The sequence below is a fragment of the Porites lutea genome, chromosome 5, assembly GCF_958299795.1.
Source record: "Porites lutea chromosome 5, jaPorLute2.1, whole genome shotgun sequence".
Classification (NCBI taxonomy): Eukaryota; Metazoa; Cnidaria; class Anthozoa; order Scleractinia; family Poritidae; genus Porites; species Porites lutea.
In genome coordinates this window covers 4,034,095-4,048,316 of record NC_133205.1, presented here as the reverse complement: position 1 = coordinate 4,048,316, position 14,222 = coordinate 4,034,095, and the positions used below count along the sequence as shown (strand labels likewise).

At 39.9% G+C, this 14,222-nt stretch overlaps 2 protein-coding genes across 2 annotated transcripts; both read left to right on the top strand.

Annotated features, from left to right (window-relative positions):
* Window positions 1–455: 455 nt before the first annotated feature.
* Window positions 456–6,298, top strand: LOC140939100 (adrenocorticotropic hormone receptor-like). Its single transcript, XM_073388661.1, has 2 exons — window positions 456–741; window positions 3,508–6,298. The coding sequence occupies exon 2, from the start codon at window positions 4,088–4,090 to the stop codon at window positions 5,114–5,116; it is 1,029 nt and encodes a 342-aa protein (XP_073244762.1). The 5' UTR covers window positions 456–741; window positions 3,508–4,087; the 3' UTR covers window positions 5,117–6,298.
* A 5,820-nt stretch (window positions 6,299–12,118) lies between these two features.
* LOC140939101 (histamine H2 receptor-like) lies at window positions 12,119–13,262 on the top strand. Its single transcript, XM_073388662.1, has one exon. The coding sequence runs from the start codon at window positions 12,281–12,283 to the stop codon at window positions 13,253–13,255; it is 975 nt and encodes a 324-aa protein (XP_073244763.1). The 5' UTR covers window positions 12,119–12,280; the 3' UTR covers window positions 13,256–13,262.
* Window positions 13,263–14,222: the final 960 nt, after the last annotated feature.

Below are 14,222 nucleotides of genomic sequence, written 5' to 3'. Positions count from 1 at the left end.
TGGGGTTTTTTTCGTATTTCGTCTATTTCCTACCAAATTCGGCAATGAAGTTAAAGAAAAATTATTTTCCTGGCTCATTAGTTTTCTTTTTTGAATGAAGATATCACAATGTAAAGAAATCATAACACACATTCTTCTTTTAAGGAGTACAATTAGGCAATGTAAACTAACTGACTGCTTTGTTTATTGTATGATGTTCTGTAATACACCTGCCTTTTTAATTCTCGGTTAGTGTAGTAAGTTACTTTATAAATATTCGTATTTTTTGCAACCCCTCATCGTCTATACCGTCTATATGGACCAGTTTCCTAATAACCTACGTATGAAGAAGACAATTTTTATCCTATAGCCTGCAGTAACTTAATTAAAAAGTGTTTTCCTTTTTTGTGATAACGATAATTGGATTTAATGACTATTATAATATCTATTATTTTAATAAATAACAATACCGTAAAACCGCGACTGCGAGCAGTCTTTTTCCACCCAATCGAGTCGACGTTCAGCAGGACTGGAGAGAGCGAAATGGCCGAGGGGAGAACTGGTGACAGGCGGGGGAAACCTTCCTTCCTTTCCCCCTTCCGGCTCCAGCTTCCCCATTGGCTGGCTTTCCTCGTTCGTTTCGCTTGATTTCCGCGCTGACGCACCTTCGCCTCTAGACCATACACTAAATGAGTTTCCCAGGAGGACACGCACATCGACCGGCCCTGGGGCACCCACTTGAAAGGGGTCAGGATATTTGAGGTAAAACTGTATTTCAATTCCTTGCGGAGACCAACCTGAAAGATGCCACTCTAAGAGTCACGTTTAGTTTACATAGCGGTGACATCGTCAAAATAATTGTCTGTCCTTTAAATTCTGACCTGACAAACTAAGCGAGATAAAAATGAGACCGGCTACCGCTTAGTGATCAAACAAGGGAGGAATCGGCATTTAGGCTCTAGTTTATTACCGAAGAACATCTATCACTTCGAATATGAAGACAGTCGTTGGCTAAATTTGATCCTCCCCTATAAGGCAAGGTAATTACGGGAAGCAACGTATTAGAATAGATAATCAATCCACACAACCACTGGCAGGTGTATTCTGGCTGTTTAAGAACTGACCTCCCACTCGTTAAATTGCAAAATTCTTGCCGGTTAAATATCACTGATATCAAGGGCGAATCTGCTTTGGTAGAAGATACACTCATTGAAAAAGGCCGAGGTAAGGATGCACGGCTCAAAGAAGGTTGAAAACTCTTTTTAGGTTATCCAGAGTACTTTTAGATCTCTAGAAATGTATTCTCAGTGGGGCTAAAAAATTGATATCTGTTCTGTCATCCCAGGGCAACTTGAGTCTTTTCGAAATTACAAGGGCTTCAGAATAACTCAGAATTATTTTCCCGACAATTTTAGCTGCAATTTAAAGTTTTACGAAAGTGATAGTTTTTTTTATTCCTCTCTGCATCGCATTTTCCATTCCGAAAATTTTAGGTTTCCTTTCTCTAAAAACAGCCTAACCTGGGGAGTGAAATGGGAAAAATTAAACTTCAGAAAATCGTAGGAAATGTATTAGACATTAAGCTTCGAAAATTGTACATGAATGAGCTATAAATGGAACGGTCATCCAGGAATTTTTAGCCTTCCTCAACCTATGGAAACTTCCAGGCAAGATTTGCCTCTCCGAACAGATATTTCACAGAAAACAGACGAGTCGTTGGGTGCCGGTGAGGATGCATATCTAAGTACCTATTTGAACGACCAAAAGCCTTATAAAAATGGCAGCCCAAATCATACGTGGCGATGCAAAGGTTTTAGTTGTGTCTGGATAAAATTCTGGTATCGATCAACCGCTAAATATACAATGTTTCCAACTTTTGGAGGCCACAAATTAACCGAAGAGTCAATCATTTAAATTCTAAAATTCTGTCTCCTTTTTAAACTTAGAAAATTAGCTGACGGCTAATGAATTAAAGGTTTTTCTTTTTTTTTTGCAAATTTGAAAAACATTTTGATTGTGAAGCCATCATTTTTACGCATTAATTTTTTTGCAACCGGTTTACAGGTAATTTTCTCGACAGATTATTGCATGCAAATTTATCTGCTGTTGCGTTAGATCATCAGTCCCTGAAGTTGTCTTCAGTTTACCTTTTGACAATTATTATTAACTTTTTATTGACTTTTATTCTGCTCTGATGTTGAGCAGGTTTTGTTGTACACTGTTTCCACTACGAACTATTCATGACTATTGCTAAACTTTATAATAAATTTGTCACTCTAATTTGTAACATCTGTGCACCTTTGTCAACCTTTGCCTCAATTTTTGCATTTTGAAATATGTGTTGTTATTAAATCTACAGTTGATAATAACTCGTGCATACGGTTTTACCGATTCGCGCGACAACTTACTAAATTAGAATTGTGACAGCCTACCATAGAAAAGTACGACAGCTATCCATCCATAGAGTGCGATAATTTTATTGTCGAACAGATTATTGTGACAGTCTTGTTTTCAATGATTAACTTAGCTCAGTTTACATATTTAAATTCTTGCTTTTAAATTTCTTACTAAGGCTGAATATCAAAGAATAAACCTACTAACCCAGCGGGCAGTAGGAAACCGGCCTGGTGATTCATATTGATAAGCTGAGGAAAAATTTAGAATTAAAGTTTGTTAACCTACGAGCAGAGGTTTCTGTCTTGCATGGCTTAGCGTTTACGAAGTCGTTCGCAGAAACCATGGAAACACTAAAAGCCACGCAAAAGAGAAACCCAACGGCTGATCAGGGAAGGGGCCTGGGGCCCGCCCCCCTTATTTTTAGACCAAAAAGGAGTCAATTGCCCATTTTTAACGGATTTTTACCCTAAAAAAGTCACCTAGAATTTTCGGCAGCCTTTTTAATTTTCTGGCTCAAATTTTCGAAAAAGTAAGTTTCGAAGTTAACCTAAATGACGTCTGAGCAACGAGCGCAGAAATTCCATACTGATAACGAGTCACTACCCACATCTGGGTAGTGCTTCTGATTGGTTGAATCAAATTTCCCTCGCGGCACGACCAATCAGATCAGGGTAGTGACGTGCCATCAGTATGAAATTTCTGCGCTCGTTTCTCAGATGTCATTTGGCGGGGAAACCAGTGATAGCGTCGACAAATGTCAACTGTTTGCTCAGGCTATAAACCGTGCCACTGAAATATACTTCGGAAAGGATTGAGCTCATTATTGTGCATTTGATGACAATTATGTATATAAGCTTTGGAGAAGGTTGTTTGATTGGATAAATACATAGTGTTTTCGAAAATTATTAGGCTTTTCCATTGAATGGTATCATCATCTTGAAAAGCATGTGTGGTTTATCAAAGTTCAGTCACTGCGGACTTAAAAATCGTTCATCCTTTTTTTGTTGTCCTAACCTTGCGCGCAGGTGCTATTTGTCCAAAGGAGAGAAGGAATGACTCATTGTGTTTTCACCAATTAATGTGAAAAAATTGACTGGGGTGATCGTTAATTTGTCATTTTTTTCTTTTCAGTTCGTTCGGACTTTTGACGTATATACATACAGTAACAACTAAGAGCTACAAAGGCAGCTTTCAGGAAGGTATCGGACGTAAAAGAAGCTATTTGTAGTTGCTTCTCTGGCAGGCCTGATTCTAAACCTCAGACGTCCCAGGTCGATAGCGGCCCCTTGGACTATCTACCGGTGAGCCTCAACGAATTTACGTCTCGACATACTTTTTACATTAGTCATCGTCAGGAGAAGAATTCTTGGACCCAAAAACTGACGGCAAAGTACTTGGTTTCGCCGGTTATGAGGCGTAGCATTTAACATTGGTCACGGAAGCGGGCAAAAGTTCACTTTGGAAGCTCCCAGATGTCAGTCGTTTTCTAAGCAAGCAATACAAAAAAGCTCACCGGAAAAACTTTGATGCAACTAATAACTAAGGTGTAATATAGTCTATGTTATCAGAAGTGGTTAACACGAATCCATTTAAGAACATGTAAATTAGTTATGTTAAAGTCTTTGTTTATAATTTGGTAGATGTGTCTTCTAAAGGAAACAAAGTAATTCAGCGTCAAACATTTTTTTTTTGGACAAATTTTTCCGACGCAATGGCATTCTCTGATCCAAAACTTTGCGCAAACACCCATTTGCACAAAGAAATTTCGTATTTTACCGCTTCACTTGCAACTGTTTTCTGCCTTGCAACTGTGATTGGAAACGTTCTTGTTTGTTTAGCCATTATGCGGGATCCATTTAGAAAAATGAAAACGCCTTTCCATTACTTTTTACTGAGCTTATCCGGGACAGATTTACTCGTGGGATTATTATTGGACCCCACCATGATAGCTGTCCACATTAGAGAAGCATGTGGCACGATAAATAACGCTGATAACTTACAGACTTCTCACATGGTCCATATGCTTTATTTCATTCTGGGTACGGCATCAGTCTTAACGCTGGCAGCACTAGCGGCGGACCGGTATGCCTCGGTAACATCGCCAGTCAAATACAGTACAAAGATTACGTCTAAACGCGCCATTGTAACTTCGGTGGTCATTTGGGTTGTGTCGCTGGGTTTTTCTCTTTTATACTTCAAACTCGGTTTCTTTTTGTACTCTTTCATTTTTGCCAACACTGCTGTTTTTAGCACTTTTTTCATTCTCCTGTTTGTTCACCGAAGTATTCTCGGACGCTTGCGTGAGCGCTCGAAATTTTGGCAAGATCAGAGAGCTGTTGAAAACACAATGTGTGAAAAACTACAATCCGCAAAGAAGATAAAGAACATACAGAAAGAGAGCAAAGTAGCCAAGACGTTATCGATTGTTCTTCTCACTTTTCTTGTATCCTTTGTACCTGCCTGTGTGATAATTTACCTGCTTAATTTCTGTTTAAGCTGTAATTGTCTGCTGGTACATTGGTTAAGAGATATTCAGAAATTAACCATATCCTTAAATTCTGCTGTCAACCCCTATTTGTACGCCTGGCGGCTTCCACAATTCAAAAAAGCCTTTTCGAAACTCCTACATCTACAAAGGGCTCAAGCGCAGGTCAGTCCTGCACTGGTCTCCTCAGTTGGACAACCGGATAACACCAATCAAATGCAACTTTCTTCAGTTTGTAACCAAGACCTCAAGTAAAATCCAGTTCAGTCCTTTATTTTTATCCTGGTTGGTTATGACATTTTAAAGGACTTTTCGTACCTGTTTGGCGCGAAACTCACGTACCGGTCGAAAATTCTACCGGTGACGTCATGACAATTGATCAATAGGACAATGAGTGATATTTCACGCCGTTCCCGACGCAGCATATGTCAGTCATTTCTTACCCGCGTGAATTTATATTATTCAAATCCATTGAGATCAGGCGAAACAAGTCGACCTCGTGACTTCGTCGCTCGTTCGGTCGCTGCGCGACCTCATGCATTGAAGCTCTCTTCGCTCACCTTTAAGAACTTATAAGAGGTCGACTTGTAGCAAGTCTAGCCTTGGATATCAGTCAATTCCGGTTAATACGAACACTGGGTATAGGCCATAGAAAGTGTCAGTATTAACGGGATGTCCCGCGGGTTGAAATTAGAGAAAATGTAAGAGCTTTATTTCCCCAGGGACAAAGCATGAAGTATCCGTATTGAGCTGGTGTTCGTAAAGCGGGGCGCTTTGACTGTATTTAGAAATGTATTTTTTGCCTTATTCTAGAAAATTGTTATTCTAACAGGACGTAAACATTGGCCGCTAAATAGGGTGCAGATCTCTTACGAAAGGGAAATAGGCACCCTCGTCCGATTCCTTTGTCCTTTTGAGACCCGATATTATGATTTAACATTACAAATGTTAATTTTAATTGTACAATACAGTTTTTCTAGATAAGTCTTTAGCTAGTTGTGAATAACTGGTTTTGGTTTTCAGTTACAATTAGCTGACAGGGAAATAAGCGAGGCACTGAGACGATATCGTAGAACGTACGAAATGAGTTTGATCAACAGGCCTGGATCTTCTGTATCAAGCAATACTTGAGGCAGTTTCTGTGTATTATTTTTACAGCTAAGTGTAATATGTTCATCTATAAGTGTACTCAGGATAAAATTCCCTCATAGGAAGTGCGTAGTGTAATTAGCATACATTTATTATCGTGTACATTAAGTCAAAATGAACCTTGCAATATTCAGTAAATTTTGTGCTGTTATGGTAGTACTAGCTACTGTAATTGGAAAAAAGTTTTTATCTAAATGATGGTTTGGCGAATTTGAATTTCAACCGTGCGAGGTTGTTACTGATCTGTGACGTTTATAACTAAAGGTAATAAATCAGTGAAAAGTGTGAGAAAAAGAAAGCAGTGTACCAGACATTTTCTTTGGACCAGGGTCTGATTCTTGCCTCCTACATGTACACCATGCCAGCTCTTGCTGTCTTGTCAAACACTGTTTCCAAACAGAAAACTCTCAGGACAAGCTAGCCTGAGAAAACAGCCGACATTTGGCGGTGCTACCACTGGTTTCCCTGCCAAATGACGTCTGAGAGACGAGCACATAAATTCCATACTGATGACGCTTCACCACCCAGATCTACCCAGATCTGATTGGTTGTGCCGCGTGGGAAATTTCCTTTCGGTCGTACAATCTCCATTCAACAATTGCCATTCGCCGTTTTCTCCGACAACCTTTTTCAAAATAGGTGTATAACAGAATCGTATTACCAGAAATTCCGAACAGACATGCGCAATGGGAAGTAGGAAATTTCAAGGCTTTACATTACGGAGAAACGACTGAGAACTGAAATAAAATGGACAAAAACTATCCTTAAATCATGTGTATCAGCCGGTATTCATGCCACATTATTAGCCCTGTTGCTCACAAACAATTTCCTGTTAAAATTACAGAAGTATTCCACCTATTTCTCGTCAGAATTGGTGGTAAAGAATCACAGCGATAAAATTTGTGAAGTTGTCTACTACAAGGTCTAAATACATTTACCATCAGCCGATTTGAATAAGATGTTGCTTTCACTGCTTGTCTGTCTGGAAAATCGATGGAAAATCGAATCAATAAACAGCTGAGATCTGTCGGTGAGATTATCCTGTCCTTGGTTAGACTAGGATGTAACAATGCCCAGGGTGACTGGTGGGACACCAGCTTTGTCTGATAAGCCGTTTTGGGTGAGAAACTATCCCGGAGCATCTTCAAAGCGCTAAAACGTCCATAGAGTACTGGCCGATCACTAAGGTAGTTTATTTCTCGTCGTGTTTCTAACTATCTTTAACCTTCATAATACTCTCATTGGTAGAATCCAGACAAACCGTGCAATCATAACGAGGCTAGTTTTTCATGAGGTGCCGAGAAAAGGGAGCGAAGTTCAACTTTTAAGCGCAATCTTTCATACATTGACTCTGTATTTTCATTTACGCACGTAAAAATTATGCGACAGCGGTAATCCTCTCTAACCCAGCTGTTGTAACCTTTTTATGGTAGTCAAGTATTGTTAAAAGTGACGCAATTAATATTCAGTCACTAAATTCACCTGCAAGGTTTACACAGTGGTGGCGTCAATGACATTTCTGACCTACTGTGCTGACAAATTTTAATTGCCTAATTGTCTAAAGCAGGGTGACGGGTGTACCTTGGTAAAGCGGAAATCATTGTTGGTTCTCTTCCCGGGGGGGGGGGGGGGGTACTCCCTTGCATTTGCGTTACAGGAATGTGCCGCCCCAAAGCGTCTGGCTTTTGCGCCGTTTAATTGGTCTGAAAACGTGTATGGACTTCACCTATTTTGGTCTGAGTTCGGGTATGGTTTTTCGGGAAATACGGGAGTGCATGAACGTGTTTGTTGTTTCAATTTCAAATGAATAAGAAGGAAAGAGTAATATGCGAATTCTAAATGGATTTTTAGAAATCGTTTTGTTTGCGTTCTAATCTAGGTAATGATAATACAACTTTTCTCCCTACGCCAGGTCTGAAAACGGGTGTGGAAATTGAACGGACAATTTTTTGGTCTGAAATAGGGTCAGGGTTTGGAGAATGGGGCGGCACATCCCCACCACAAGTTCCCAGGAATATCCCCCGGGTTCGCTTTCGTGTTGCCTTGGAGGTGTCGGTATAATAATAGTAATAATAATAACAATTTATTTATATAGCAGTTATTCCTTAAGAGTCCACAAGCGTTTCACATTAATAACAATTAAAAATTGCCTTAAAAAAATAAAATATACCGTAAAATTCCGAAAATAAGCCCTGGGGCTTATATTTTTCAAAGACCTTTTTTGAGGGGCTTATTTTTTGAGGGGCTTATATTCGGAGGGGCTTATCTATGGAGGGAAATTTGCGTTTCCAAATCGATTGAGCTAGCCTTATAGTTGGAAGGAAATTTACCGGTTTTGCTTTGTTTTACTTTGTATTTGAGGGCAAAATTTCCAAGTACAAGCCCCCGGGGGGCTTATATTTGGAGGGGCGATTTAACTGAGGGTTTTTTGCGTTACCGGTTTAGGGGGCTTATATTTGGAGGGGCTTATACATGGAGGGGCTTATTTTCGGAATTTTACGGTAACTTAAATGAAATCTCGAAATCTTGGGACCAATCTTTAACCTACGTTCTTAAAATGTTTGTCTTCAACAACAAGCCTTTTTGAAAAGAAACGTTTTCAGGGCTTTCTTAAAACTACTTACAGAATCGCACGCTCTTAGCTCCCGTGGAAGGGCATTGCAAGCACATGTAGAAAACTGAAGAGAGTTGTGTCTGCAAAGCTGCATGTTTCCAGATCTTTGCCGGCAAGGTCTATGAACGTCTAACAGATACTGGAGATAAACAGGTGCCATACCATTTACCATTTTATACGTAGATAATAAGATCTTAAATTCTACCAGCTGCTCAACTGGCAACCAAGGAAGCTCCATTAGTACCGGGCGATATGTGATCATGCTTCCTAAACAATATAACTAGCTTAGCGGCAGAGTTTAACGCGTATCGTGTCTTTTCAGTCTATTGTATCATATATGTCATTTGGTGATAGCACCTGCTCGCAACACCAAGCAACAAGCTGAAACAATGAAAGGGCCTGCCGCTTCAAACGAGAGAACAGGCGGGTACATAGTTTTCAGTTTATATACGACTGGTTTCGGATGACGCATAGCTTCGAGTGTGAAGATTGTCATTGGCTAAAATGTCACCCCCAACAGGACAGCAGGTAATTAAGGAAAGAAACTAGGAATAAATTACCCATCCTCACCTTGACCGCTTGCAGGTGTGACCTGATTGTACAACTGAAATACGACTCCGTTTAATTTGGGTTTTATGAATTCGTGTGCCTTTGATATTAAAGAACAATCCTGCTTTAGTCGGAAGATTTACTCTCATTGAAATAAGCTGAGGTAAGGACAGTACTTGTACGTCATTTTGCTGGTATATAGGATTAGGATGCCGGTGTTAAACTTAAACATTTCTTAGCCCTTTAGAAAAGGAAACATTGACAGCTAAACGAAAATTACTACTTTTCAAACTCCGTGGCACTGAGATGTGCCTGAAAGTATGCGCGCGATCTACAAAAGAACGATCCATGGTCGTTATTTATAGATACAGTTCTATAAGTAAGGGAATGTACGTATTTTATAAGGGGAGAGGGTTGTGGCTTCAGGGGGGAGGGTCATCCAAACAATGGGACCCTTTGGGGGGGTCAACCCTTATCTTAAAAGGTATTAAGGGAGAGTCAAGCCTTTTTTTCACAGTGGTTAGTGTAAATGTGTTCAGTTACCACTTTGATGTCATTTTTTTCGTATTCTAAAGATTCGTACCAGACAGGAACTTGTAATTACCCAAGATTCCAGTTAAACAGCACTTCTATTGCAGTTCATTCATCAGATTCATTCACTCTTTCTGTCTTTCTTTTTTCTTCTTGTTCTGCCATGGCACGTAACAGTCTCGGACGACCCGTGTTCTCATTCGGCCATACTTTGACGTTGATGAGACCACTGTATGTAGTACAGAGCTGTCACTTATATCGTAGACGACGAGCTGTCTTTTTTTTTTTTTTTCTGTACAGGGGCACCCGATGGATCTGTTCCTCCTAATATTTGTTTTGCATGCAAATTTTTACTGGCTGGGAGTTTTGGGGAAAATGATGTGTTCCTTGGAAGGAAAGTGTTGCTGGGAAAGCTACGGGGGGGGGGGGGGATTTGTTGTCTAGAATACCTGCTATGTGGAATTTATCAGTACCCCCTTCCTCCCACTGAAGAGTTGAATTGTGCCCTACGACCACACCCAAACATGCCAGTAACTATCTGGACATGCGTTTGTTAGGAAACTTCCCTGTAAATCAGTTTGCAGCGGTTGTAGGTGTACCTTGCTGGCTGGGAATTCTTCCGTCAGTCTTGCTGGGAGTGAGGAACAGATAAATGTTTCCCAGAAAACTCCCAAAATGCTTAAAATGGCTTCAGAAAGCTTTATTCATGCTTTGTTGCTGTTTTTGGGCCTTTTTCTTAAAATTTCCCGTTGGGTGCCCCTGTCTGTAGTCCGTGGAGCAAAACGCGAGACACGCAAATGGTCACGAGCGTGACTGAAGGCGCCGCTCTCCCACGCGCGTGCACTGCTCTCACTAAATCTGAAGAAAAAGAGAGACTGCTCGCATGTTGACAATGTTTCAGAGCCTACAATCCTATCCTCTTCATCATTTTTTGAGCCCGAAGATGAAATTTCTCCACGAAGTGGAGTCCCTTTCTCCATGCCTGATATGTGCTTTACATATGCCACTTTCTCTGGCTTCATCAGAACAGCAATGCGAACAAGCATCGAAAGGGATCGGGGAGGAATTAACTATTAGGGAAAATGGGAAGCGGGGGGGGGGGGGGGGGGGGGGCGGTGAAAAAGAGGAAAAGGGACGCCTGATATATAAGAACCACCTTACCTTCCTTTCTGCGGCCGCTGGTGGCTGTAAATTTCCGTTTGGTTCAAGTTTTAGTTTTAGTTTTCCCCTCATCGTAATCACTCCCTCGTCCTCCCTTTTCGCCCCCGGGTCACGTAGTCTACACTTTGTTATAAATTTCAGCCTCTTAATTTGTAACATCCTTGCCACTTTGTATACGTTAAATTTCAGTAATAACCCTTTGCGCAAATCGCAATGTATGAGGCTGTCACGTTTTTTAATGAATGTCTTCAAACTTGGTAAACCTGAATATTTTTTACCGATTGGTGTGACAGCTTCTTCTATCAAAATTTGTGACATCTATTTAATTTCAAAAACGTGTGAATAGTTTATTGCAAAGCAAGGAATAAACTCGTCAATTCGTCAACTCGTCAATTCAGTCTACTCACTGGATTTTAACTTTCGTACTTGTTCTGAAAGGAAGATACCTGGCGATCCTTATTGAAAGAAGCTTTGGAGCAAGGCTAGTTCAAGAAAGAAAGCAAAATTAAACAAAGGTACTAGTTATTCATCAGCATGATACAAACTATTATTAAAACCAAGAAAATTTAACATTTCTCAATTTTATGTTGAATACAGAGATTCTTTAAGCTGACTCTTAATGACTAGTCCTAAATGACTACTAGGCTCGATTATTCCCTTCAGCATTCTTAGTAAGATACGGCGTAATATTTCTGCTGATCTTGTGACAAAGAACATGAATATATATAACGAAAGTTCACAAAGACACTTATTTATTTAAGACCAAAAAGGCAAGATATTACTAGTTAAACAGGTGTTTGGTTGCCTTTTGTTATTGAATGGATAAAGTATTTAGTCCTTCAAACGAGAAAAAAGCCAGCAGGAGGAAAAGAAAGAGGCCTTGATTTTCCGCTTTATTTTCTTCACAGTTCGAACAGTGTTACAGTAACAGCGACAGAGGAAGACTACTTTTCATGTCAAGAAGGAATTGGAAATCTGAGTTTTGTTACTTCCCTCTGGCAACTCAGTGAAAGCGGAGTCTCAACGTTCTTTTGTCATGATAGTCAAAGAAGAATTCCAGGACTCGGGAAAGTGGAGCAAAAGTATATTAATTAGTTTTCAGTGGTATTATTGAGGCGAAGCAAAATTTCCCGGTTTATTGAGTCAAACAAGGGAAAAATAAGTAACACACTGTGGAATCCGAGATGTGTTCAACCATCCATGTCACGAGAGAAAAAGATTTCTCAAAGTAAGACACGGATAAAGTGAACCATTTTTAAAATACGCGGAACAAAGCGATAACTGCCCCGAAGAATTGAAGTGAAAATATATAGAATATCATGACTAGTATGTAGACAGCTAAGTTCGCTTACTGTAACAGTGTAAAACGTTCTGTGAAAGTCTTATCTGGATATCAAAAAGTTTTTTATCTGAAGATGGCATTCTCTGATCCAAAACTTTGTGCGAGCACTCATCAGTACACAGGCCTTTCGTATTTTGCCGCTTCCCTTGCAAGCGTTTTCTGCTTAATAACCGTTACTGGAAACGTCCTTGTTTGTTTAGCCATTGTACGGGATCCATTCAAAAATATGAAAACGCCTTTCCATTACTTTTTGCTGAGCTTATCCGGGACAGATTTACTTGTGGGATTATTAGTAAACCCCACATTAACAGCATATGCCATAAGCGAGGCACGTGGTATGGTAAATATCGTTGATATCATATGGACCTCGCATATGTGTTATTTCATTCTGGGTATGGCATCAGTCTTAACTCTGGCAGCACTTACCGCGGATAGGTATGTCTCGGTAACATCACCAATCAAATACAAGACGAAGGTTTCGTCTAAACACGCCATCATTACCTCAGTGTCGATCTGGGTAGCCTCGTTAGGCTTGTCCTTCTTATACTTTGAGCTCGGTTTTTTTCTATACTCTTTTATTTTTGTCAACACTGCTGTTTTTAGCACTATTATCATTCTCCTGTTTGTTCATAGAGCCACTCTCAAAATCCTACGTGAGCGATCAAAATTTTGGCAAAATCAGAGAGCAATTGAAAACACAGTAATAGCAAAACAGAAATACACGAAAAACATAAAAAAGATAAAGAAGAAACGAAAAGTAACAACGGCGTTATCAAGTGTTCTTATTGCTTTTCTTGTATCCTTTGTACCTGCCTGTGTGATAATTTACTTGCTTAATTTCTGTTCAAGCTGTAATTGTCTGCTGGTACATTGGTTAAGAGATATTCAGGTGTTAATTGTGTCCTTAAATTCTGCTGTGAACCCCTATTTGTACGCCTGGCGTCTTCCAAAATTCAGAAAAGCCTTTTTGAAAATCCTCCACCCACAAAAGAGGGCTCAGGTTCGAGTCAATCCTACGCCCTTTGCTCAACAAAAATCGAGTTGTTAATACTAATCAGCAGACCACTGAGAAAAATGAGAAAAGAACACTTTTGTTTTTGATTTCGATATTTACACTTACGGTCCAAATTTCGGTTCGGGTTGGAATATTATGGAGAAAAATATTCCTCTTTTTTGCAATTGCAGTATTTCAATTTAGCTATGTCACCGGCTGATTTTAAGTAGCACTTTTTTCAGTATTTTTTAGATAGCAAACAAACATTGTTTCAAGGATGTCATTTGCTTTTTGAGCTCCACTGCGGTATCACGAGACATTACAGACCTTAAGATACACCGTTTCCGGGTACAGGTACGGGTAAATTATCCGTACACGTAGCCGTAAGCACGGGTAAACAGCCTCTTACCCGCAAGAAACGGGTACGTTACCTGGTAGAATGGTTACGCCATTATCACGTCTGGTAAATAATGGTTGCCTTTCATAAAACTACGAGGTAAACATGTTCGCTTATCCGTTCTCGTAGGCTGAAATGGTGTATCTTAAGGTCACTAAGGTATTTCCTTAAGTTTAAAACCCCCAAACCAAATGTGTGTAGTAGTTTAAGTTAATTTAACTATAAAAATCTAGTGAATTTCTTGTTGGGTGGTTTCTTTTATCTTATTTCGTACAATGGATTGTTAGCGATGTAAAGTTTCAACTGAGAAATTGTAAATTAAAGGTATGAATACAAAACAGAGCCGAAATGCGATGTGTACGCCATCCCTTTCCCAGCAGTCCCCGGGGTCAGCTGTATTTGTAAAGCAGTCAGCTGCCACGTTTGCAGCAGGGTGCGACCAGCTTGCCTTTTCCTCAAACACATATGGTGTATTCAATTCACAGCCAAATGGATGGTCCCCAATTATTTCAACAGAGAGCCCATAAACAAGTGCAATGTACGAAATAGCAATCACTAGTTGTACAGCTGGAAGAATAATGTCTGGAAGTTATCCGTTTCGAAAAATTTCACAATTTCTTTTGG

Coding starts and splice junctions, on each gene's coding strand:
- LOC140939100 (XM_073388661.1), top strand. CDS start 4,088: ATGGCATTCTCTGATCCAAAACTTTGCGCAAACACCCATTTGCACAAA.
- LOC140939101 (XM_073388662.1), top strand. CDS start 12,281: ATGGCATTCTCTGATCCAAAACTTTGTGCGAGCACTCATCAGTACACA.